At 39.1% G+C, this 27,279-nt stretch overlaps 2 protein-coding genes across 6 annotated transcripts in view; both read left to right on the forward strand.

The window, feature by feature from the left end:
- Window positions 1–26,205, forward strand: part of LOC138138876 (uncharacterized) — a 38,180-nt gene extending 11,975 nt beyond the window's left edge. For 2 of the 3 annotated variants that reach the window (XM_069058976.1, XM_069058975.1), the window contains 2 exons: window positions 24,756–24,928; window positions 24,977–26,205. In XM_069058976.1, the coding sequence (XP_068915077.1) occupies window positions 24,756–24,928; window positions 24,977–25,846 (1,043 nt within the window). In that variant the 3' untranslated portion in view covers window positions 25,847–26,205. Of the gene's footprint in view, window positions 1–19,237; window positions 20,267–20,323; window positions 21,989–22,900; window positions 24,512–24,755; window positions 24,929–24,976 lie in introns of those variants that run through there. The other variant, XM_069058977.1, reaches the window with a different exon arrangement.
- Window positions 26,206–26,345: 140 nt separating this feature from the next.
- The window catches only part of LOC138138890 (synaptotagmin-15-like), a 63,293-nt gene continuing 62,359 nt past the window's right edge, over window positions 26,346–27,279 (forward strand). Inside the window, exons 1-3 of one of the 3 annotated variants that reach the window (XM_069059000.1) lie at window positions 26,346–26,749; window positions 26,816–26,848; window positions 26,912–27,116. The gene's annotated coding sequence lies outside the window, so the exon portion shown is untranslated. The remainder of the gene's footprint in view (window positions 26,750–26,815; window positions 26,849–26,911; window positions 27,117–27,279) is intronic. The other 2 variants (XM_069059003.1, XM_069059002.1) reach the window with 2 other exon arrangements.

The following is a 27,279-nucleotide window of genomic DNA, read 5'->3' on the forward strand; positions in this document are numbered from 1 at the left end:
ACATTGTGAAATGGAATCCAAGGTGACTCTTTATAGTTTGTCCAGCGAGAGAATGGTTGACATAAAAATCACTAAATTCTACCCAAAGTCGGACCAACCAACAGATATAGTAATAAAACCGCCCCCTAGTGCCCGCGTATTTTAAATAGCAGCTTCCAATTGGCTTATTCAAAACGTGCGCAGATTTATGAAAGCCCTGATGTACATCCACAAAAATTACTTGACGGCATTTTATTAGTTTTAACCTCGCTTCGGCAGTTTGCCCACGTGTTCATATTTGGAGAAGATGTGCACGTCAATGAATGCAACATTTTTCTCAATCTATCTATATCACATTCTTGTAACAATGACAAATGGCAAAGAACCTGCTTCATTGTGAAACAGGCTTCGTCGTATATCGTTTTCCGCAACTAGGCCCTTTTTTTTATCACTATATCTGTTCGTCGGCCGGACTTTAGAGAAAGTAGTACCTAGCGCACGTAAAATTTTAAATACAGTAGATAAAATAGGTACAATTGTAAAAATATATTAATTTTATTCTGACAGTTCCCCTACAATTTAAAATCTCCCAATCTCTCGCTGGACGAAGTATACCAAGCGAACATCAATCGTTTACTCGAAAATTTTCTCGAAAAGTTCAACATCCTGCTCGAGGAATATTTTGATGAGTTATTGGTGCGCCTGTGGCAACAAGAGGCGAAAAGTCAGTCTTGTGTGTGATGCCACAGGGATCAGTTGTAATTTTGGTGGTTTGTAGAAAATTTAATCGGCTTTGATATCGTTGCCGATTTGCGCGAAATGGTTGGTAGAGCTTGTGCCAACTGTCATGATCGATGACCTTGACAAAAGCTGCGCGAAGGCGGAGCCCAATTTTGATAAGTGAAACGTAAAAACATCGGTCGTTTAGTTCAAATTTTCAGGGTGGCGGCAAATTTGCATTTTACACTGTTCAAGGATTTGGATTAGAATGTCTGACATTATCTAAGGACTTGTCGGCTTCTCGTCAAATAAGTATCAGCATAAATTAGCTCACAAATCTGTAAAGCGTAATGGTACCGACGTTTTTAGTTCGAATAGTACAGACGCTTCGGTACGCATTTTGGTTTCTGCGTCATCGATCATGAGAGTTGGCACGAGCTCTAAAAGCGGTTGCGGCGTGGAGTACAGCGAGGGTGACACCTGCGACCAGTGTTGCTTCGTTCACAATCGAACCAATCGGGAATTGAGTGGATGATCGTTTGTAGTTTTTGGGAGAACGTCTTCCAGTTTAGTTTGGCAACTGAAGATGAGGTTGTAGCGAAAGAGAGTGCATTGTTTATATCAAAACTTCTTGAAAAGACGACGAAGATTTCTGTGATAACGTCGAACGGATAATGTCACCTCTTGGTGAGAATATCTCCAGATATATCAAAACATCGGCAAATACCTAGCGTCGCTACATCTCAAACCCACTCTAAAACTGGTTCAAGATATTTTGCAATATTTTCTGGAGGATATCCTGCTTGACCAGAAGAATGATCGAGTGGATCCACCTGGAGGAGAGAATTTCGGATTTGATGATCATAGCACAGTCGAAATGTCTGGCGTTCGATCTCGGGAAGGTGCAGTTCCTCGAATTGTACCTTCAAGTTGTCTCCAAGACGGTGGTTGCGGCCACTTTGACCACTTCGGTCTGCAGGATCAGGGACAACTTCTTGATACACCTGTCGAAAGGCAGCGGGCGAGATTTTATCAGGTCTTGTCATTTCGGATACATATCTATTGGAAATTGATGGGACACGAAGATACCGACGATTTGGATCACTAAAGTTAACGAACCTTTTCTATTCTCCAATCACTGTTTGCTCATGATGCTCCTGCCACAGTTTTGTATTCCTTTGAACGAAGTATTTTTCTAAGCCGATATCCGAATTGGAGGAAGACATTTCGCGTGACGTTCTACACGAAGTTTTCCTTCAGAAACTGTTCAAAATGTCGACCTAGGATTCCGTCCGTTTTCGTTCTTTCTTTTTTTTATCGGATACATTTTCCAATTTTACGAAAACTTTTTGCTTTGACAATTCTACGAGTTGAATTTGGGCATTTTAATTTTCGTTAGGCTCGAGAGCTTTAGCTCGAGGGTTTAACCTTTGAATAAAAATGCCCAAATATCAACGAGTAAAATTGTCTAAAGCAAAAATGTTTACGTGAAAATTGGGAAATTTATCAGATCAAATCAAATTTATCAGGTCGTGTTGTTTTTGGCAAGATTAATTCCAGAATACAAACTTTAACGTTAGGTAATTATTTATTTATAATACAGTTATTAAAAACACAATTATCAAAAACAATTTGAGAATCTGACTTTTGACAGATGACCGAGTAGTAGGATGTTTTTATCGCGATAAACATTTTTGATTGGATGAAAACAAGCGCTCTGATTGGCTAAACACGCACGTTTGATGTACGTGGTAATTGATCTGATAAAACTTTGTTTTTATTATTTGAGTTTGCTGACCAGATAAATAAGATGGCGACAAAAGTTGATAGTACTTAAATTTTATATAAAAAATGAGGATAAAACGCAATAACCATCTCTAATTAGCTTAATACAATAGAATTAGGTATTTATCGAATTAAAAGCCTATTTTTATTTTTACAACTCTACGGACCTGTTTATAGGAGCGAAATTAAGTTCATCGTAATCAAATGCGAGATTAATTGAACACGTGATCAGATTGAACCAATCCAAGTTTCAGATTCATGGGTTAATCGCGCATTAAAATTTAATTCGAATTAAAGATTTAATTCTCTTTCTATAAACTGGCCCTAAATGTATTAATGCGGACCTGTGATTTGAAAAACCCTATAAGAAAAACTGAACAGGTGTTAAATCCGGAGGACGAGCTGGTTATTAAGTTGGACTACAATATTTTACCTCTTAATTACGAGAAAACATTGTATAATTGCTATGTTCACCATACTATGCAAATATGTGATAAAATCTAGATAACACTTTATAGGTTTTTTGTAATATAGAGTGAAAGGAAAATAACACTTGATAATGGTAAAAGTGTTTTTTATCCTGTCCGAAATAATGTTTTTGTTTAACAACTAAACATACCTGAAAATTCCGTAATTTTTGAAAGACAAAGGGAAATTGCGAATGCTCAAAGCTCCACAGAATGCTTGACAAAGCTGCGGAACTTCAATTTAGTATTCGCCAGTTACAGAAATAGTTGTTTAGCGATTTAGGTGGAAATCACTTAAGTAAACAACATCATTACATCGTAATCTTCGTGTAGGTGACGTTAGTCTCGAAATGGCGCTCTCGAAAACAACTACACCGAAACTTTGACGCCTTTTTCCTTAAAATGGAATCGACCGTGTCACGTTACCTAACGAAAATTAATCAATTGCTCGAAAAGTTACTCGAAACTGAGTGCGAAATTCGAATAGCGGATTATTTAGATAAGTTGTTGGCGCTTTTGTGGCAACAAGAGGCGAAAGGTTAGTGTTGTGTGATCGACAGGGATCAATTATAATTTTAGTGATTTGTAGAAATCGAATCGTCTTTAATAACGTTGCCGATTTGCGCGGAATGGTTGGGGAAAGCTGTTGCGACGTGGAGTGCAGCAGGGGTGACACCTCCGACTGATGTTACTTCGTTCACACTAAATTTGACCGGTTTACTGTCTAGAAGCGAAAAAAGATTTTGCTGTTTGAACAGTAACAATTTTTTTATCAAGCTCGTTAATACTTTGAAGGTTAGACGGAATGGAGTGGCCCCATCTGTTAAATTGGCATACGTCAAGTTGTTGTCGTCGTTTCTCAAACACAAGTCGGGTATTGAGTGGATCATCGCTTGTAGCTTTTGGGAGAACGTCTTTCAGTTTAGTTTGACAGAACAGGATGAACGACTCACGAAAGGGAGTACAATGTTTATGTCAAAACTTCTCGAAACCACAATCGACTGTGACGAGGGTTTCTGCGATGAGGTTGTCAAAAGGATAATGTCACCGTTGGTTGAGAACACCTATAGATCCATCAAAGCGTCAACAGATTTAGGCGATGCAAGTGACGAAGTAGCATCGCGACATCTCAAACCCACCCTAAAACTGATCGGAGACATTTTGCAATACTTTTTGAATGGGACACTGTTTGGTAAAAAAGATTACCGAGTTGTTCTCATCTTCTTGAAGAATTTTCATCAAGAAGGAAGAATTTCTAATTTCATTAACATAGTACAATGGGAATGTCTCGTTTTTGACTTTGGCAAAATAATGTTCATAATGCAGTTTCTCGAAATGCACCTCCAGGTTGTGACCAATAGTATGAGCGCGGCCACTCTCAACGCTTCGGTTTGCAGAATCAAAAACAGTTTCAATTCGAAGCTTTCAAAAGGAAGTTGGACAGATTTCGTCGAGTTTTGTTATTTCGGACAGTTCTACTGGAAATTAATAGAATCGAAAATACCTGTGGTACAGATCAGGAAGAGGAACAAGTTCCTGTCGTTCTCCACCCAGTTTATAATTTTGTTGTTAATGCCACAGTTTTGTTTTGCGGTGAGGTATTGCATGTCGATATCTGATTTCGAAGAAGAACTTTTGCGAGACGAGTTTCGTGATGTTTTCATACTGAAAGTGATCCGAATGTTGAATCACGATTCAATTCGTATTAGCTACATTTGGCGAGATTATTTTATTGCTCGTTCGGATGTGTTTGAAATTGCGAAGTACGCGGCAACTGTCATTAAGAACTCTCGAAGGTATTATTCGAGGGAAGAAGCCGTGGTTGTGTTTCAAGCTCAGATATACAATTTGAAAGATATCATAGGAGCCATTAAAGATTCTCCAGAGATTCTTGAATTTTTTTTAAACAAAATGGATTATTTTGATTTGGTTTTTGAAACGGTCACCCTTCTTATCAGCGAATTCGACATAACCTGGAGAGACGGTTTTGAAGCGATAGACGTCATGGCGGTTGCTTTTGATTTTTTGACGATGCCGCACTGGTCTACCCAGGTTGTTGTCCAAGCTTTGAAACTGATCAATGTTGCAACGGCAAAGTATATGACGCCGAATTTGGCATTGTTGGTTGACTTGACTGCTGATTCGACGACGACATTTTTGGGACCTCTGTTGTACTCCAAGTTCCTCGACGAGGTGGTGGAAGTGAAGAAGGCAGCCTTGGAAGTGACATGTACCATGGCAAAGATGTCCAACAGCAGTAAGTCCGTTAGCAGATAGTATAGTGCAATTTTGAAACTTCTTTTCTCATTTTTGTTTTTCGTTTAGTCTTTAAGTGAGTACTTGTCGGTAAAGCGTTTTTAACTTTGTTGAAGGCTTTACTCAATGTTTGAGGACATTTGCACGCACACAACTGAGAACCTGATAATTTCAACTTTTCCTCCTGCTTTCTTCAACTTTTTTCTGAATCTTCTTTTACGAGCCGTTTCAAATATTCTTTTCTTGTTCGATAAAACAGCATTACTCTCCAATGAAACTCTTTCTCCTGCTCTTTCTACTCTCTTTCTTTGAGCGTCATGTTATAGAAACCCTTGTCCCTTATTACTTGATGTAATCTTGTGTCAGTATCGCCGCGAAGCCTTTTTATTTTGTTTTTTGAATCTTTCTTTCCTCTTTGCATCCATTTTTGTCTATATGTACAAAAAATATGCATAAACCATTTATTAGGCAGATTTCGTTTATAGAAAAATAAAAAATGTAGCAAAAGTTAATGTAAATAACTCAAAACTAATAAAGGAGTAATTTTTATAGCACATGTTTCACATTATTATTTATTTTATGACGGACGGGACAGGAAAAATGGTGCTCTAATGTTCGCAAATGGCACCATATTTTTTTTTAAATAGTTCCTCTTCATATATCGGTCCTTCTACTTTAATACATAAAAGTAACAATAACCGATTCAAGAACATTACGGTTTATTTTCAAATATTTTGAGTTTTGCATGACGGACGGGATACGAAAAACATACTTTTTGTAAACTTGTGTAAATAAATATGCATACATACCTTTGTAACAAAGACACACTGAACAATTACGCCTTAATTGTATGACACAAAAACATTTTTGGCACATGTCAAAATATCCGAAAACAGTAGCTACACAGCTACTAGATTTTGATGCGAATTAGAAGCTTTTTGCAAACGCTCTCATTACGAAAGTGTTTTTTCATTTAAATCAAAAATAGCTATTTATGCACCAAGGGCGTTACAACGATGATTACGCCCGGAGAACGATGAATCCAACTCGAGGGCTTTAGCCCGAGAGATGGATATCGTTCGATGGGCGTAATCATTCGGTGACGCCGTGGTGCATACAAGATTTTATTATTCACTACGTGTTCTTTAAAAAAAAAAAACTGGCATCTTTGCAATTATGAATTGATGAGGGCGTTATGAATTCATGACGCCCGCTTATTCTTATTATTATTACGCCCTGTATTATGCCCCGGTTGTTATGGACATGTTTACGTATTTCTTATCCTAGGAGTTATCATGCAATTATACTAAAGTGAAAAATAAAAATATTATAAACGCTCAGATTGAAATGTGATTTTGGACATTTTAAATCCAAAGTGACATTATTAACAAATCGATTTTAAAAAATAGCTAAAATCATTTTTTGTTGAAACGGTTTCATTTATCGTGGAATGGCTCCTCTGCAATGTTGTAACAATGTCGATAACCATTTTATGATTTTCTCCTATTCTACCCACAAAATTTGAGCAATGATTATTATTGCCGCGATCTATCATCAACATCGTTATTTAACGAGCGTCGCGCATGCGCAGTTTGGACAGTCAAACGTCAAACCCGTGTCAATGAATTTAAAAATTGATTCTTGCCGTTCTTCTGCTAATGTTAAAAAAAGGAACAAGAAGACTAATTTCCAGCAAATGGAAATTATGGTCCAAACGTTGGAGAAGGAGTAGTAATTTTTAATTTATTTTAATTTCTTATCTATTTATATTCTAATCTCAATCTGGCCTTGAAAACACAACAGAACTTCGTAATAGCAAAAGGGTACACATTATTCAATTATTTTACCTATATATGTATTACACTTACTGATTTTCAACATTTTCCACGTTATTTTGAAAATGCATAAGAAAATTTGCTGCAACCAAGTCCATCTTTCAAATTAGCAAGATGATTTGCCACACGTTTATATAACAATCTTCATAACCATGATTGTTAGAAAAATGGTTATGATTTGGCAAATTAGAATAGTATTTTTTGACAAGACTCTTTATACTGGGTGCCCCAAAATTCGCGGAACAACGTAGTAGTACGTTGTTAAGTAGTCATTAAGAGATCAGGTAAAAATGTTTAAAAAAAATCAATCTTCTTTTTTGTAGAAGATATGGACCTATTCGTTACACTAAATGTGGCAAATTTAAAAACATTCTATGCATCCCAATAGTCTGCAAATATTTATTTTTTGTTGTATCAATGGAAATGAGAGGGAAAAATCAAAGCCGTGTTGCCATACTCTGTTTGAGGTAAAACGAACATAAAATTACTACTTGGAAATGCTGGAAATAATGGAGAAAATAATTGCAAACCTGATCACAATCGTTCAAAATTATGAGGCCACTGGCTAGTAAAAGACAAATAGACAAAATCTTTTTTATTATTTAAAGTAAATGAGATCAAAGCTGCACCTTTTGGGACCCCATATCTTCAAATCTAAGAGGTACAGAATTTTTTAATTATTTTTCTTGTTATTTTCTAACATGAATTGACATTACCTCATTGAGTTGTTCCGCGAATTTTGGGGCACCCAGTATAACCAGAAAATGTTTACATAACCATTTTTGGTATTGCTAAGGGATAACCATGTTGAATTAGAATCACACAGATTCTTGGGTTAAGCTTCCGGAATTGATTTTAGTACGAGTATTTAATAATTAGGGAATTTACGAGTACGGTGAAAATCACGTGACTCCGATATCTTAGTCCACTCAATAAACTACACCATCATGTCGTAATCTTCGTTTTGATAACGTTAGTATGAAAGTGCACTCTCGTAAACAACTACACCGAAACGTTGGTGGATGTCGTTTTTTTTTTGGATAAAATGGAATCCACCGTATCGCGTTATCGAACGAACATTAATCAGTTTTTCGAAAAAATATTGGAGACCAAGTGCGAAATTCGAATTGCGGAATGTTTAGATAAGTTGTTGGCGGTTTTATCGCAGCAAGAGACGAAAGGTTGGTGTTGTGGCGATCGATTTATATCAGTTTTAAATATTGTTGACTTGTAGAAATCGAATCGGCATTGATAACATTGCCGATTTGCGCGAAATGGTTGGGAAAAGCTGTTGCGACGTGGAGCGCGGCAGAGGTGGCACCTCCGACCAGTGTTGTTTCATTCTCCCTCAAGTTGACCAGTTTGCTGTCGAGAAACGAAGAGAGATTTTGCAGTTTGAACAATAACAATTTTTTTATCAAGCTCGTCACTGTCTTGAAAGCTAGACAGAGTGGAGTCGCTTCATCTATTAAATTGGCATACATCAAGATGTTGTCGTCGTTTCTTGAACACAAATCTGGGATTGAATGGATGGTCGCTTCGAATTTTTGGGAGAACGTCTTCCACTTGAGCTTGGCAGATCAAGATGAGTGCGTGGTTAAAGAGAGTACTGTAGTTATGTCAAAACTTCTCGAGAAGACAATCGATATCGACAAAAATTTCTGTGATGATGTTGTCCAACGGATCATGTCACTTTTAAGTGAGAATACGTATAGATCTATCAGAGCAGCGACGGATTCGGAGGTTATGGATGATGCAGTCGCTTCGCAACATCTCAAACCTGTCCTAAAACTGATCGGAGACATTTTGCAATACTCTTTGGAGGGTATCTTGTTTGATGGAAAGGATTATCGCGTGGTCTTGATTTTCTTGAAGCATTTGAACTCGGAAGAGCTAATTTCAGACTTCATGGTCATAGCCCCGTTGAAATCTCTCGTTTTTGACGTCGGGAAGATAATGTTCGTCGTGCAGTTTCTCGAACTGCACGTCCAAGTTGTGACCAAGAACGTGGCCGCTGCCACTCTCAACGCTACAGTTTCCAAAATCAAGGACACATTCGTTTCGACTCTTTCAAAAGGGAGTTGGGAAAATTTCATCAAGCTTTGTCATTTCGGACAGTTTTACTGGAAATTAATGGAAACCCAAATATCGGTAATAAAGATCAGGAGAAGCAGCAAGTTCCAGTCGTTCTCAAATCACTTTTTAATTTTGATGCTGGTGCCGCAGTTTTGTTTTACAATAAAGTATTGCATATCGTTGCCTGACTTGCAAGAAGAAATGCTGCGTGACGAGTTTCGTGATGTTTTCTTCTTGAAACTGTTCGAAATGATGAATCAGGAGACAATCCGTCTTGCCTTTACCTGGCGAGATAATTTTTTTGCTCGTCCGGATGTAGACAAAATTGCAAAATACGTCGCGACTCTTATCAACAACTCGCTGAGATATTATTCGAGAGAAGAAGCTGTGGTGGCCTTTCAAGGTCAGATTTATACTTTGAAAGATACTATAGAAGCCATCAAAGAGTCTCCCGAGAAACTTGAATTTTTCTTGAACCAGATGGATTATTTAGTGTTGGTTTTTGAGACCGCCGCTATTTTGATCAACGAATTCGACATCACGTGGAAAGATAGCAGGGAAGCTATCGACGTGATGGCGATTGCTTTTGATTTTTTGGCGGTGCCAAGTTGGTCCACGCAGATTGTCGTGCAAGCTTTGAAGCTGATCAATGTTGCAACGGCAAAGTATATGACGCCGAATTTGGCATTGTTGGTTGACTCGACTGCCGATTCGACCACAGCTCTTTTGGGACCTCTGTTGTGCGCCAAGTTGCTCGTCGAGGTGGTGGAAGTGAAGGAGGCCGCAGTGGAAGTTATGTGTACCATGGCAAAGGTGTCCAATAACAGTAAGTCCAATAGAGGGTAGAAAATTTTGAAACCATTCTCATTTGTTGTTTTTATTTGATTCTCTGAGAAAATGAGTTGAAATGAAAAATATGGCCCAATTAACGATGAAGATTTTTCTTCAGTTTTTGGTTTTTATTATGCATGATAAAAAATTATTATTTTCTGATATTGTGGTTTTATCGACGGCATTACATACTAATTTCGAATTATGAAAATATGATTGTCGAGAATAAAGAACAACTATTTTGCGTTTTTCATCAAATCAGCGTAATCTCCGAGTGGAGTGAGACTTTGTTAATCATTTTTCGCGGTTAAAAAATTCTGTTAAATATCGTTACGTATACCTTGAATCGTCTATTACTCTATTGCATGCAATAGTTCAACTTGATAACTTTTGTTCTATAATTACAATATTATTGTGTAAGCGTTCAGAATAATTCCCATAAACGTTCATACGGAAATTTTACAAAAGATTTTTTTTTTATTTTCTTTAATATTTTCCTACTATATATTTTGTAGCAAACAAGAACACTAATTACGTAACTCTTAATTTCTGTTATTTAATTCCTCATTCTCAGAATTGTTTATATTCTGTAAATAAAATCTTGTGTCAGTTTTATGAAATCGTTAGTATCTTAGTCGTCAAAAATGTCTATTGTTTGTCAATAAGTAATTTAGTTTGTTTAAAACAAAAAATGAATTTCTGATTTGATTTTCGAGATTACAGAGGACCAGAAAATGAATATTTTGAAAGTGAACGGTCTGTATTAAAGTGTAAATCACGTGTTCGTGTCCTGGATATACAAATTACCCAGTCCACTCGGTAAACACACGGTCATACTGTAGTCTTTGTGCCGATAACGTTAGTCTAAACATGGCGTTTCTAAAGAGAACAACACAGAAACAGTGACAATTGTTTTCATCTTACACATTTCTTTAAAATGGAATTCAGTGCGTCTCGTTATAAGTCAAAAATTAATCTGTTACTCGAAAAGTTGCTCGAAAGCAAGTGCGAAATTCGAATCGACGAACATTTAAATAAGTTGTTAGCTACACTGCGGCTGCAAGAGGCGAAAGGTTAGTGACTTAGAGATTGATCCGGTTTGAATCGTAATTTAAACGATTTGTAGAAGTCGAATCTGCGTTGATAACGCTGCCGATTTCTGCGGAATGGCTGAGAAGAGCCGTTAGGACGTGGAGTGCAGCAAGGGTGACGCCTCCGACCGGTGTTGCTTCGTTCACACTGAGTTTGACTGGTTTACTGGCGAAAAACGAAGAGAGATTCTGTAGTTTAAACAATAACAATTTCTTTATCAAGCTGGTTAATGTTTTGAAGGCTAGACAGAATGGAGTGGCTTTATCTGTTAAATTGGCGTACATCACGTTGTTGTCGTCGTTTCTCGAGCACAAATCGGGAATGGAGTTGATGATCGCTTGTAATTTTTGGGAGAACGTCTTCCAGTTTAGTTTGATGGAACAGGATGAACGACTCACAAAAGAGAGTACAATGTTTATGGCAAAACTTCTCGAAACCACAATCGATTGTGACGAGGATTTCTGCGAGGAGGTTGTCAAACGAATAATGTTACCTTTGGGTGAGAACACCTACAGATCCATCAAAGCATCGACGGATTTAGGCGATGTCAGGGATGAAGTGGCATCGCAACATCTCAAACCCACGCTAAAACTGATTGGGGATGTTTTGCAATACTTTTTGGATGGGATGCTGTCGGGTAAAAAAGATTACCGAGTTCTCCTCATCTTCTTGAAGAATTTTCACCTAGAAGAAAGAATTAGTGATTTCATGATCATCGGACAATCCAAATGTCTCGTTTTTGACGTTGGAAAAATAATGTTCGTGATGCAGTTTCTCGAATTGTACATTAAATTTGTCACCAATAGTGTCCCAGTGGCCAATCTCAACGCGTCAGTGAGCAGAATCAAAGATAATTTGATTTTGAACATTTGGAAAGGGAGCTGGCAAGATTTCGTCAGGTTCAGTAATTTTGGACTGTTTTATTGGAAATTGATAGAAACCAAATTGCCAATCGTTCGAATCAGAAAAACCAACGAGTCCCTCTCTTTTTCCAACCAGTTCTTAATATTCATCATTATGCCACAGTTTTGTCTTCTTATGAAGTATTGCATGTCGTGGTCCGAATTCGAAGAAAAACTTCTACGTGAAGAGTTTCGTGATGTTTTCATTCAAAAACTGTATAACATCATGAACGCCGACACAGTTCGTGTTTGTTACGCTTGGCGAGATCGATTGGTAGCTCATCCAGATATGTTCCAAATTGCGAAACGTACAGCCACCTTTGCCAGGGAATCCCGAATGTATTACTCCAGGGAAGAAGCCGTGATGGTCTTCCAGACTCAGGTCTATAATCTGAAAGATTTGATGGGCGCCATTAAAGAATCACCAGAGAAACTCGAAATCTTTCTGGAGGAAATGGATTATTTTTCTTTGGTTTTTGAAAACGTTACTATCATGATCAACGAATTCGACATCACGTGGAAGGATAGCTGGGAAGCTATTGACGTTATGGCGATTGCGTTTGATTTCTTGATGATGCCTAATTGGTCCACACAGATTGTTGTTCAAATTTTGAAACTGATCAATATCGCGACTGCAAAGTATATGGCTCCGAATTTGGCATTGTTGCTTGATTCGCGTGCTGATTGGACGACAGCTCTGTTGGGACCTCTGTTGTATGCCAAGTTACTCGACGAGGCGGTGGAAGTGAAGGAGGCCGCCTTGGAAGTGATACGCACCATGACAAAGATGTCCAACAGCAGTAAGTCCATTAGAAGATAGGATTATTTTATTTTAAGACCGTTCTAGTTATTTTTGCGGTGTTCCTATCTTCTCATAGACGTAACTTCAGCTTTTGAATTTGTATAATGTTTTGTCTTGGTGGTGTCTGCCAAAATTCTTCGCTCTTGGTGTGTTCGATGACAATACTGATAAATGAATTTCATTACCGCACTCAGTGGGATAAGAATTTACTTATCCCACTGAGTGAGGTAATGAAACTCATTTATCCCACTGAGTGCGGTAATGAAAATGCGTGAGGTAATGAAGTTCTTATCCCACTCAAAATTAGTAGGATAAGTATCATTTATCCCACGGGATTAGATAAAACAATTTTATGTGTTTTTACACGTTTATCACAAACTTCTTCACACAGTTGAAGAAAAAGCAGTGCCATTTACCATACGGAGATGTTCAATAGCAGTCCACAAAATGATAAGGACTACATAATTGGCGTCATATGTACTTATAGAAGGAACTGTCCATAATTATGTACCGTAATTGCGTTCTCTTATTATAATCAACAAAACACTAAGATAATTTTTAATCACAATATTTTACATTTTAAGTACATTATATAATTGTAAACAATTTTTCTACTGTGCACTTCGTAATTTAACAACAATTAACTTCTAAATTCGTCTTTGGTGACCTCTCGTTCCAAGAATAGTTTATCTTAAATAAATCAAGGTCTCGTCGCATTTTTTGTTTATCGGCATCAGTTTCTGATTTGTATTTGTATTCTCTTGTATACTCGGCCAATAGATTCTATCAAATCTAGTTACTCTGTGATTAGAATGAAAATCACGTGACCTCCGGGCATACTAATTAATTGGAACAACACGAATACGTATTTGTCTCGACAACCTTAGTCTGAACATGGCACTTCTGAAGACAACTACACATTCACTTCTTTCGTTTTTACTCGACGCAATCGGTTAAAATGGAATCTAACGTGTCTCGTTTCCGATCGAAAATGTATCGTTTACTCGAAAAGTTGGACGTGAGAGTGTGCGAAAGCCGGATTGAGGAGTATTTAGACAAGTTGTTGACGCTGTTGTCGCAACAAGAGGCGAAAGGTTTGTGTTGCTATGATTGGTAAGGGGTCAGTTGTAATTTGGGTGATTTGTAGAAGTCGAATCGGCTTTGATAGCCCTACCGATTTTTGCGCAATGGTTGAGGAAAGCTGTTGCGACGTGGAGTGCCACAGGAGCGACACCTCCGAACGGTATTATTTCATTCGTTCTGAATCTGGCCGGTTTGTTGTCGAAGAAAGAAGAAAGATTCTGCGATTTGAACAATAACAACTTTTTTATCAAACTCGTTAACGTTCTGAGAGCTAGACAGGTGGGAGTCGCCAGATCTGTCAAACTTGCGTACATCGACTTGTTGTTGTCGTTTCTGGAACACAGATCCGGGGTCAACTGGATGATCGCTTACAATTTTTGGGAAGATGTTTTTCTGTTTGGTCTGACGGATCAAGATGAACTTGTTACGAAGAAGAGTGCATTGTTTATGTCGAAGATTTTGGAAGAGACGATCACTTACAAAGAGAGTTTTTGTGATGATCTGGTCAGGCGGATAATGTCGCCGTTGAATGACAATATCAACAGATCTATAAAAGCTTCCACGGATTTAGATGATTTGGATGATGATGCAGCTTCTTTGCATCTCAAACCCACCCTAAAATTGATCGGAGATGTTTTGCAATACTTTTTGGATGGCATTTTGTTCGACCAAAAGGACTACAGAGTTGTTCTCGTCTTCTTGAAGAATTTTCACCTGGAAGAGACGATTTGCGACCTCATGGTCGTGGCACAATCGAAATGTCTCGTTTTTGATCTTGGCAAAATAATGTTCATCATGCAATTTCTCGATTTGTACATCAAATTTGTCACCAAAATTATAACAGCGGTCGAACTCAACTCCACACTCTGCAAAATCAAGCACAACTTCATCTCGAGCGTTTCGAAAGGGAATTGGGAGGATTTCGTCAAGTTTTGCAATTTTGGACTGTTCTATTGGAAGCTGATCGAGACGAAAATCAAGAAAAGCAACGAGTTTCTTCCTTTTTCCTGCCAGTTCTTGGTTTTGACGCTTTTGCCTCAGGTTTGTCTCGTAATGAAGTACTGCACGTCGATATCCGAATTCGAAGAAGAGAATCTGCGTGACGACTTCCGTAACGTTTTCATACAGAAGCTGTTTCGCATGATGAGCTACCAGGAGACAGTTCGTGCTTGTTACTCGTGGCGAGATCGGTTAATCGCTCGTCCAGATTTGTTCCGGATTTCCAAATATTCTGTCAGGATCGTCAAGGAGTCGACGAGATATTACTCGAGCGACGAGGCCGTGGTAGTTTTTCAAGGTCTGATTTATATCTTGAAAGATGTCCTGACTGCCGTTAAGGAGTCTCCGCACAAACTTGATCTGTTCCTAAACGAGACGGATTATTTTTATTTGGCTTTGGAAATCGTCACCAGCCTTATCAACGAATTCGACATAACGTGGAGGAATACTTTCGAAGCTTTCGACGTAATGACTCTTGCTTTTGACTTCTTGACTGTGTCAAATTGGTCCACGGAGGTGATTGTGCAAGCTTTGAAGCTGATCAATGTTGCAACGACAAAGTGTATGGCTCCGAGTTTGGCATTGTTGCTTGATTTGACCGCCGATTCGACGACAGTTCTTTTGGGACCACTGTTGTACGCCAAGTTGCTTGACGGAGTGGTGGAAGTAAAGAAGGCCGTTCTAGAAGTGATATGTACCATGGCAAACATGTCCAATTACAGTAAGTCCTTTTCATTTTTTGTTTATTTTCGCAAAAAATGAATTGAAATGAACAGTTATCAGCTATAATTAACCTTGAAGTGAATACCCGAATAAAATACTCACATTTTTCTACATTGGTATCATAAGTGAGTCTTTGTGAAACTAAAAGTATGTGTCACACAGGAACTTTTTGTGAAACTGTTTTTGGGGTTTTTTAATACGTATTACGTATTTCACAGAAATGCCACCATAACTCATGCCACACAAAAGTCCCTAGATTATTTCATAATTAGATTTTTAAGTTTTTATCAACTTAATGCGACCAAAGTGGAAAATATTATACAGGGTTATTCACATAAGATGACGAGCCTGACCAGGCAAAAATGCAGCCCAAAATACACTTTACAAAGCATTCATTGTGTTTTGGTATTTAAAAATTAAATCAGGAATCTAAGTAGGTATTCTATTAATTTGAAATATATATCTGTCATTGCATTTTTCGTTCATATTTAGTATTTGAAAAGGTTTTCGAACGATAACTGAACCGATAAGGTCCTACTTACCTATTACTTTTGTGATTTTAATTGCTTATTATTGTTATTAAATCATATTTTATTGAGACAAGTATTTTTCTGTCAGAACTTGACATTTATTAGGCTGACGTTAAAAGCTATCTAAATATGTTTTATCTAATCCCACTCATTTGAGTGGAATAAGGAACTTCATTACCGGACGCATGTCATTACTCCACTCAGTGGTATAAGTGAGCTTCATTACCCCACTCAGTGGGATAAGTAAGTCATTATTCCACTGAGTGGTGTAATGAAACTGGCGGAAATAAATAAGATTTACCTTTTTTTTTAATTCGGGGCGGTCTTAGATAAAATTTTGTACATAACACGTGGGCTAAAGCATATTACAGGAAATTCGTGTGATTACAGATGAACTCGGGCTAATCTTCACACTCGAATCCTGTAATATTGCTTTTATCCCACTAATTGTGTAAATAACTATTATACGCATTATGATAATGCCGGATAATGTAATAGCGATCGAGATTGCTTTGTGAATTGCCTTTTGGGTTGCATTTTTACCTGATCAGGCTCGTCATCTTATGTGAATGACCCTGTATTATTATACAAGTTTTATAAGACGCTTGAGTGTCACAGTGCGTCTTATAAAACGAGTGTAGTATACAATTTATTCTACTTTGGTCGCATTAATTTCTTAAAAACTAAAAAATCTTTTGACTTTTTGAAAAAAAAAATGCATCTGATAGATTTTTCGTCAGTTGTTACATTTTTATTATGATGTTTTTTTATCGTTTTGTCACCGGTCTCACTAAGATGGCGGCTGTATTAATTTTCAAAAATACATATTTCGTTTTCGGTGTGTTTTCACAATACTAACTAACACTAAGAATATAGAACAATAGCTGTTTTGTGTTTTTCATCTCCAACTGTCTATTGCATGTATGGATCAGTTTTACAGTATAATTATAAATTTATTGAAAAAGCCAGAATAATTACCATAAACGTTCGTACGGACATTTTACGATGATTTTAAACCGGTTTTCAATTTTTGTTTTTGTCGTTTGCTTTCGCAGAGATATGAATTGAAATGAGAAATATTTATTTTTGATAAGATTTTTTTTTAATAGAGTTGGACAGACATTTTAATAATTAATAATTCGAGTCTTTTCGGGAAATACGATCACATCGTAATCTCTGTATTGATAAAGTTAGTTTGGATGTGGCGCTTTTAAAAACAACACGAAAACGTCGACGTCTCTGGTTTTTTATTGTGATAAAATGGAATCTATTGTGTCTCGTTATCAATCTAAAATCAATCGTTTACTGGAAAAGTTACTCGAAAGCAACTGTGGAATTCTAATAGAGGTATACCTAAATAAGTTGTTGACTACACTACGGTTGCAAGAGGCGAAAGGTTAGTGATTTGGTGATTACTCGGAATAAATAATAATTTTAGCGAATTGTAGAAATCGAGTCTGCTTTGATAGCATTGCCGATTGTTGCGGAATGGTTGGGAAAAGCCGTTACGACGTGGAATGCAACAAAGGTGACACCTCCGACCGGTGTTGCTTCGTTCGCAATGAATGTGGCCAGTTTGTTGTCGAAAAACGAAGAGAGATTTTGTAGTTTGAACAATAACAATTTCTTTATCAAGCTTGTTAATGTTTTGAAAGCTAGGCAGAATGGAGTAGCTCCATCTGTTAAATTGGCGTACATCAAGTTGTTGTCGTCGTTTCTCGAGCACAAATCAGGGATCGAATGGATGATCGCTTGTAATTTTTGGGAGAACGTGTTCCAGTTTAGTTTGACAGATCAGGATGAACCACTCACGAAGGAGAGTGTAATGTTTATATCAAAACTTCTCGAAACCTCAATTGATTGTGACGAGGATTTCTGCAATGAAGTTGTCAAACGAATAATGTTACCGTTGGGTGAAAACGTCTACAGATCCATCAAAGCGTCGACGGATTTAGACGATATGAGGAACGAAGTAGCATCACAACATCTCAAACCCACTTTAAAACTGATCGGAGATGTTTTGCAATACTTTTTGGATGCGATGCTGCGCGGTAAAAAAGATTACCGAGTTGTTTTCGTCTTCTTGAAGAATTTTCACCTAGAAGAGAGAATTTCTGATTTCATGATAATTGCACAATCGAAATGTCTCGTTTTTGACGTGGGAAAAATAATGTTCATGATGCAGTTTCTCGAGTTGTACATTAAATTTGTCACCAATACTGTTCCAGTGGCCAATCTCAACGCGTCAGTGTGCAGAATCAAGAACAATTTCATTTTGAACATTTGGAAAGGGAGTGGACAAGATTTCGTAAAGTTCAGTAATTTTGGACTGTTTTATTGGAAATTAATGGAAACTAAAATACCAACGGTTCAGATCAGGACAACCAACGAATCTCTCCCCTTTTCCTATCAGTTTTTGATTTTCATGATATTTACGCAGTATTGCCTTCTTATAAAGTATTGCATGTCGATATCCGAGTTCGAAGAAGAACTTTTACGTGACGATTTCCGTGATGTTTTCATTCAAAAACTGTTTAACACCATGAACACCGACACAATTCGTGTTGGTTACGCTTGGCGAGATCGATTCGTAGCTCGTTCAGATATGTTCCAACTTGCCAAATGTGCCGCCACCTTTGCCAGGGAGTCCCGAATGTATTACTCCAGAGAAGAAGCTGTGATGGTCTTTCAGACCCAAGTTTACAGTTTGAAAGATTTAATGGGCGCCATTAAAGAATCACCAGAGAAACTCGAAATTTTTCTAAACGAGATGGATTATTTTTCTTTGCTTTTTGAAAACGTCATTATCATGATCAACGAATTCGACATCACGTGGAAGGATAGCTGGGAAGCTATCGACGTCATGGCGATTGCGTTTGATTTCTTGAAGATGCCTAATTGGTCAACACAGATTGTTGTTCAAATTTTGAAACTGATCAGTATCGCGACTGCAAAGTATATGGCTCCGAATTTGGCATTGTTGCTTGACTCGCGTGCTGATTGGACGACAGCTCTGTTGGGACCTCTGTTGTATGCCAAGTTACTCGACGAGGCGGTGGAAGTGAAGGAGGCCGCCTTGGAAGTGATATGCACCATGGCAAAGATGTCCAACACCAGTAAGTCCATTAAAGGATAGTATTCGGTAATTTCGAAATCGTTCTTTTTCTTTGTTCTTGGTGTATTCTCATAGACATACGAGTAACTGAATTGAAAGTGAAAAGCATCAACTCTAATTAACCTTGAACTCCAAACAAATATATCTATTATTCGACTTTCTGAGAAATTGATTAATCTGATGAAGATTGTAGTTCATATTTTTAAGTTTGGTCTCTCACAATATTGATTTCTTAATGTTGTTGGTTTTGTATTTTCTAATTTATTTCTATTTTGGTGTGTTTGACAACAATAGTACAACAACAAAATGATTTCGGTGTTTTTACTGAAATCAACTTAATTCCGGAGTAAGGAGTTTAAAGAATTTTTTTCTTATTATATTTTTTGAAGATTTATTAAACCAAATTATTTTTTGCATATCGTAATGAAAGTGGCACTTTTTTACACGCAAAATCATAGTGAAAGTAGTACTTTTTTGCATCATTTTATTCCATTTCCTTGAAGATGATTGTCAAAGCATACCTCCTTTTTTTTGTAATTTTTTTAAATCCTTTTGGGCCAAATTTCTCAACTTACATCGATATGCAAAAAAAAAATAGTGTGTACAACACGTTATGAAAGTCTCTTTTTTTCACTTATTTGCTTGATTAACTGGGGCTACGCCCTCGTAATCAATCTGCAAATTCGTAAAAAAAAAGTATGACTTTCATAACTAGTTGTACAAATAACTATTTATTTACTCATTTTGGAAACGGCTAGTCTGCAATTAAATTAATAACCACGTGCTTCCAAGGACATAGTCGGTCGAGTCCTCTCGGTAAACAACACGATCATATCGTAATCTCCGTATAGATAAAATTAGTCTGAATGCGGCGCCTTTAGAAACAACACGAAATCATCGACACCTCCCGTTTTTATTTTACACATTTCAGTATAATGGAATCGAAGGTGTCTCGTTATCAATCGAAAATCAATCGTTTACTCGAAAAGTTACTCGAAAGCAAATGCGAAATTGAAATCGAGGGTCATTTAAATAAATTGTTGGTCACCTTCTTCCAACAAGAGGCGAAAGGTCAGTGTTCAGTGATTAATAATACTCGTAATGGGTCGTTATTTTAGTGATTTGTAGAAGTCGAATCTGCGTTGATAGCGCTGCCGATTTTCGCGGAGTGGCTGAGAAGAGCCGTTAGGACGTGGAGTGCAGCAAGGGTGACACCTCCGACCGGTGTCGCTTCGTTCACAATGAATTTGGCCGCTTTGCTGTCGAAAAACGAAGAGACATTCTGCAGTTTGAACAATAACAATTTCTTTATCAAGCTGGTTAATGTTTTGAAGGCTAGACAGAATGGAGTGGCTTTATCTGTTAAATTATCGTATATCAAGTTGTTGTCGTCGTTTCTCGAGCACAAATCGGGAATGGAGTTGATGATCGCTTGTAATTTTTGGGAGAATGTATTCCAATTTAGTCTGACGGATCAGGATGAGGATCTCAGGAAGGGGAGTACAATGTTTATGTCAAAACTTCTGGAAAGCACAATCGACTGTGACGAGGATTTCTGCGACGAGATTGTCAAACGAATAATGTTACCGTTGGGTGAAAACGTCTACAGATCCATCAAAGCATCGGCGGATTTAGCCGACGATAGTGACGAAGTCGCTTCGAAACATCTCAAACCGACTCTAAAACTGATGGGAGATATTTTAAAATACTTTTTGGAAGCGATGCTGTTCGGTCAAGAGGATTATCGTATTGCTCTTCTCTTCTTGAAGAACTTTCTCCAAGAAGAGAGAATTTCCGATTTCATGATGATGGCACAATTGAAATGTCTCGTTTTTGACGTCAGCAAAATTATGTTTATCATGCGGTTTCTCGAATTGTACGTTAAATTTGTCACCAATAGTGTGTCAACTGACAGTCTCGACGCCACAGTCTGTGGAGTCAAAAGGGATTTTATTTTAAACGTGTCCAAATGCAACCACCAAGACTCGATCGATTTCTGTGATTTTGGACAGTTTTACTGGAGATTAATAGAAACAAAGATACCGATGACTCGAATTAGCAAAACCGAGTGTTTTCCTTTGTCAAATCAGTTCCTGATTTTGATGCTAATGCCGCAGTGTTGTGTTACCCTTAAGTACTGCAGATCGATGCAAGATCTAGAAGAAACACTTCTTAACGACGAATTCCGTAACATTTTCGTCCAAAAGCTCTTCAAGATAACCTGTCAGGATATGATTCGTCTTTGTTACACCTGGCGCGATTGTTTAATTGATCGTTCAGATCTTTTCAAAATTGGAACTCACTCGATGAATCTGTTCAAGCACCACCGACAATATTATTCGAGGGAGCAAGCGGTCATTCTCTTCCAAATGTTGATTTACAACTTGAAAGATATGATCGACTCTATTAAAGAGTCTCCCGCCAAACTGGACATATTCCTGGCCGAAACGGATTATTTGTATTTAATTTTTGAAATTCTCAACTCCATCCTCGGCGAATTCGAGATCACGTGGAAGGACAGTTTCGAAACCATCGACATGATGTCCGTCGCTTTCGACTTTTTGACGTTGCCGAATTGGTCCGAACGCATCGTTATCCAACTTCTAAAACTGATCAACGTGGCAACCGCGAAGAACATGGCACCGAATTTGGCACTGTTGGTAGACTCGACGGCCAACTCCACGGTAGGTCTGTTGGGACCTGTGCTGTACACCAGGCTGCTCGACGAGGTGGTGGAAGTGAAGGAGGCCGCCTTGGAAGTGATCTGCACCATGTCGAAGATGTCCAACACCAGTAAGTTCAGTCGTGATGGAAAAGTACACCTGTTGACTTGAGAAACAATTTTTCCTTTTGTCTAATCGCACTCTTATCGATAAGTGTTCAATTTGTGGAACCAGTTCGATCAGAATCACGCACACACGAGTATTTCTTAAACAAGATAAGTGGGAAAATGTGTATTATTTTTCACCGACGAAAGAGATAACGGTAAATATAGCAACGCATGATTTAGATTGAAAAACAAACGATTTATTTATGTCAATTATCTTATTTTTATTATTTGACATCTCTGCCAGACTAGAGTTAAAATTAAATTTACTCAGACGCAATCACTGAAAATATTTCTTCTCGCACTAGTACTCGTCAGCTGTTTCGACACTGATAAGTCTCCTTATCAAGTGTTTTTTTTTTCTATCTCGTTGTTTGCACAAACACTAACAACGTTCGAGTCCTTGACACTGGAAACATCTGCGGAACACTGCTCTACTATTACATAAGACAATAAACGAGAGTAGATTCGCTTTAATAACTTGTTTAAATGTTTACTTATTTGAAGAATTAATTTGGCGCCTGCAGCTGTAATCGTAACTTAACTTATCCTAATCTATACATCGATAATATTAGTACGATAATCCGATAAAGTTAGTTATACTACGGCGAACTCGAGATAATAGCACAACTCGCCGTTGAACGTATCGGCATTCAATGGTGTTTTGCACAGTGTGATAAAATGAAATCTGATGTGGCACGGTACCAGTTGAAAATAAAACGGTTGCTGGAGAAGTTTCTGTGGGTGCAATGTCCGACGAGGATCGACGAACAGATCCAGAAGCTGCTGTCGCTCCTCCGGCAGCAAGAAGAGGCAGGTTAGTGCGGTGGTGATGTCGGTCGGGGATTCGCCGCGTAAACCGTGACTGATTGCAGAAGTGGAATCGACGATGATGATTCTTCCGATTTTGGCCCAGTGGGTGAAGTACGCCGTCACCGTGTGGACGGTGAAAGGGGTGACGCCGACGGCAGAGATCGCGGCGTTCGCGATGAACGCGGCCAGTTTGCTGTCGAAGGACGAGAAGAGGTTTTGCGACTTGAACTGCAACAATTTTTTTATCAAGCTGGTCAACGTCGTGCAGGCCAGGCAGGCTGAAGCGGATCAGGTTGTCAAGCTGGCGTACGTGAAGTGGTTGGCGTCGCTTCTCGAGCACCAGTCGGGAGTCGAGTTGATGATGGTTTGCAACTTCTGGGAGGACGTGTTGCAATTGAGCTTGACGGCGAAAGACGTCCGAGTGAAGAAGGAGAGCATCCGGTTCATGTCGAAGCTTTTGGACAAGACGATCGATCCGGACGAGAGGTTCGCGAAGAACGTCATCACGAGGATGATGGCACCTTTGAGTGAAGCTGTTCAAAGCGACGACCATTTCGCACCCACCCTGAAATTAATCGGAGACATTTTGGATTATTTCCTGGAGGAGATTCTCCTCGGAGAAAAGTCCTTCCGAGTTGTCTTCGTCTTCTTGGAGAACTTCCAGATGGAGGAGAACATCGCCAAGTACAAGGTGGCGTCCCAATCGAAGAGTCTTGCCTACGATCTTGGAAAAATCATGTTTGTGATGCAGTTTCTCGAATTGTACTACAACGTGATCGGGAATAAATTGAGCGGGGACACCATCGATACGTCGATCACCAAGATGAAAATCAACTTTATTTCGAAAGTTTGCAAGAGCGACGACATCGCCGTGGCCATGAAATTCTGCGAATTCAGCCACGTGTACTGGAGTCTGATCGAGTCGAAGATTCCTCTTAAGAAGAACACGAAGAAGTCGAACCCGCTCCCCAACCAACTGATCATTCTTGAGCTCATCCCGATCTTCTGCATCGTCAAGTCCTTCTCGATAACGCGATCCGAGATGAGGATGCTGATGCAGAACGAATTCCGGGACTACTTCTTGGAGAAGCTGCAGAGGATGAGCTGTCACGACGTGTACCGCGCGTGCTACATCTGGCGTGACTACTATTTGGCGCGTCCCGACCTACTGAAGATCTGTTCGTGTTGCGTTCATTGGTTCAAGAAGTCGCGCAAGTACTACTCGAGGGAGGGCGGTGTGGTCATCTTCCAGGCGTTGATCTACAGTCTTAAGGACTTCATCCATTCGATCAAGGAGCAGCCCCAGAGGCTCGAAGGGGCCCTCGACGATCTGGAGTACTTTTGGCAGCTGTTCGACATCCTCGCCGTGTTCATAGAAGACTTTCGCATCACGTGGAGGGACGGTTTTGAGGCGGCGGACGTTGTGACGGAGTGTTTCGAGTTTTTGACGCTGGCCACTTGGCCCGACCGCATCGTGGTCGAAGCTTTGAAGCTCATGAACGTCGCTACGGCGAAGTACATGTCGCCGAATCTGGCGTTGTTGGTGGACACCACCACCGATTCGATAGTGGCCCTCTTGGGACCTTTGCTCTACGCTAAACTATCCGGACAGACGCCTCTAGTTAAAAAAGCGGCTTTGGAAGTGATTCGGACGATGGCGCACATGTCGAATTGCAGTAAGTTGCGTCTCGTTATTTTCGCGAAATTTTCTCATTTGCGCAATAGGTCGTAGTAAACACTACTAGATAAAAATATTCCAGCTTTTATCGTCGAGTAGATGGACTCACTCGAGTGGACAAGCTGTGCAAACTCGAATTGCGAGATAACTGTCATTTTTGAAGTTTGCATATCGCGCCGGATTAAGCACAGACGTGATTTCGGTTAAACGCATCCCAGAAACTAATTGTTGTTTTTGTTTAGAGTTCCCGTCGCTGCAAAAGGTGCTGATGGACTCCGAGTTGCCGACTCTCGTGGTGAAGATGTCGACTTGCGACGGGGAGAGTTTCGTGAGGGCGACGGCGATCAAGTGTCTCCAGGAGATGATCCAGGTGGAGGAGATCTGGAACAACGCTCTCAAATCGGAAGACTTATCGGTGAGTCGGAAGTAAGCCCCTGCAATCGATTAATTGTCGTAATTCCAGCAAAAAATGAGAGACATTCTCTTCAACGAGACCGAGGGGATCGTGAGGGTCGAAGCCGCGACCTTCATGTGCGTAGCTTACGAGAACCAGCAGTTCCCCAAGGACGCCCTGGAAGGGGTGTACGAGACGATGATCTACTCGTCGACGACCGACCTGCACTGGGAGGTGAAGGTCCGCGCGTTGGGCTTTTGGGACCAGGTCATCAAGAACCACCTCCAGAACCAAGGAATGATCGACGGGAGCTTCCCTAACGTGACGTTTTCGAAAGAGCACAGAAAGATCGTCACCTTGACGGATTCGGAAATTAGGAAGCGGCTGCTCAAGGTGCTCGGCCAGTTGAGCTCGATCGGGTGTCTGGGGGTGCTCATGTCCGCCATCAAGGACGACTGTGATATGGAGGTGTCCAAGACCGCCGTCAAGATAACGCAACGTTTAGTCGAATTGTTCAAGAACTACAACGTCCGCAGCGACTGCAGTACGCCCACGTCCCCCTTGCCGACCGAGAACGGCATGTCGGCGACGGCGTCGGTGTCGTCGGGGATCTCCGCCGACGACACAATGGTGGACTCGCCCGTGTCCAGCCACCCAGACTTGAACGAAGAAATTATCGAACAGATCGTCAACTCCAAAGACGTGTGCCTGCTGAAGAACGTGTACGCCCCCAGCGACTACGGCTCAGTCAACAATTATGACATTCAAGTGAGGAAGATAGTGACGCCGAATGAATTTCTGCAGTTCACGCAGCAAGATCTCAACAGCATCATCGCTGACAAAAAGAATTGGTTGAACGGGATCGAGGACTTGGGGTCGCTGTTGGACGACATGTTGAAGACTTACGATGATGACGTCAACAAAATGGATTGTTATTAAATCGTTGCTAGCGTGACTGTCGTCATTTACTCCTGTCACAAGTGTCATTTTTGACGTTTGCTTGTTGAACCAAGCTCAGACAGTAATTTCTTGATGATTTCACCAACAGTACATTCCATTTTTAGAAGGATCGCAAAAAGACGTGAAAGCTGTGAACGTAAGGAGAGTTTATTATGAAACGATAATGGTGTGCCATTTAAAGTTAATAAATTTCTATGAGTCATCGTATGTTATTAGTTGAGACATAATTAAGTTTTTTTAATTCTTATTATCTATTATATAGATAAGTGTTGAAGTGTATACTGTTTGTTATAAATTTTGATTAAGTATGTTACTTTTATAATAAAATAAAAAAAATACGATGTTTTTTTTAGACCCACAAAAAAAAGTAGGACCGCTTTCTTTAGATTGTTTTGCAAGCGTAAAACAATGAAAATGTTATTTCACTACTGCAGTACAAATTGTGGACTTGTGACATTTTAAATCGAGTAAAATAGCTTTTGAAACACCAAAATAACTAGATATGCAACACACCGTACAGATCTTCCAAAGAGACTGCATCCCATGAACGCATAACTTGACACTTGACATGTTTCTTTTTTTCAATCTTGCATTGTTTTATTCGCGTTTTTTGCCATTTGAACCCTGTTTTCTGTTGCCGATCGGCCCTTCACAGCGATCTAGAAAATAATTCAACCGAAACATAAATTATTTGCAAGATTTCATTATTTTCGTTGTTAAAAAACGGAACGAATTAAATCACACCTGGCAACGTCGAGGGTTTTTAGGGACTTTTAATTCGTAATTTAGTGACATTGATAGATTGTTTTTTTAATTGTGTCCTATTTTGAATCAGCCAAAATTGAACATGTTTTTGAACGAATCCCAGTTGTGATTAATTACGTAAGTTATTAAACTTATTAATTAATGTACAGGGTCGAACCCAAGATTGATTAATCTCTGCTTTAGGTGAAAATGTTCCGGAATGCAGCGGGCCGCTAGGTGAGTCACCGTTCAAAAAAGTGTGGTTGCAGTTAGTGATAATTTTCTTTAACATTTTTTTAGATTTGGCACAATGTTAAAGACTTCGGCCTTCAAATTCGAATCGTAACAAGCGATTACCAAATCGATTGCATTTTCCTCCGAAAAATAATTTAATTTCGATAAAACTCTACATTTTAAACCAAGTGTGCTGTGACTCTGATATGTCAAACGTCAAACCTGCCATCTGTCGTGTCCAGTGTTAATTCCCGTCAGAATATTTCGCTTCGTGAGTAATTTCTGCGGTTTCTGTTAAAATAAATCAAATTACAGGAATGCCGTTTACCACATTTTATTCTCCCATAAAACTCGCTTAACTGGAGCCCCATCTCAACTCATTTTTTTCCCTTCCCCCAGTCGAGATTGTTACTACGCAGTTACCCCCATTGTCA

This window comes from Tenebrio molitor, chromosome 9, assembly GCF_963966145.1.
Source record: "Tenebrio molitor chromosome 9, icTenMoli1.1, whole genome shotgun sequence".
NCBI lineage: Eukaryota > Metazoa > Arthropoda > Insecta > Coleoptera > Tenebrionidae > Tenebrio > Tenebrio molitor.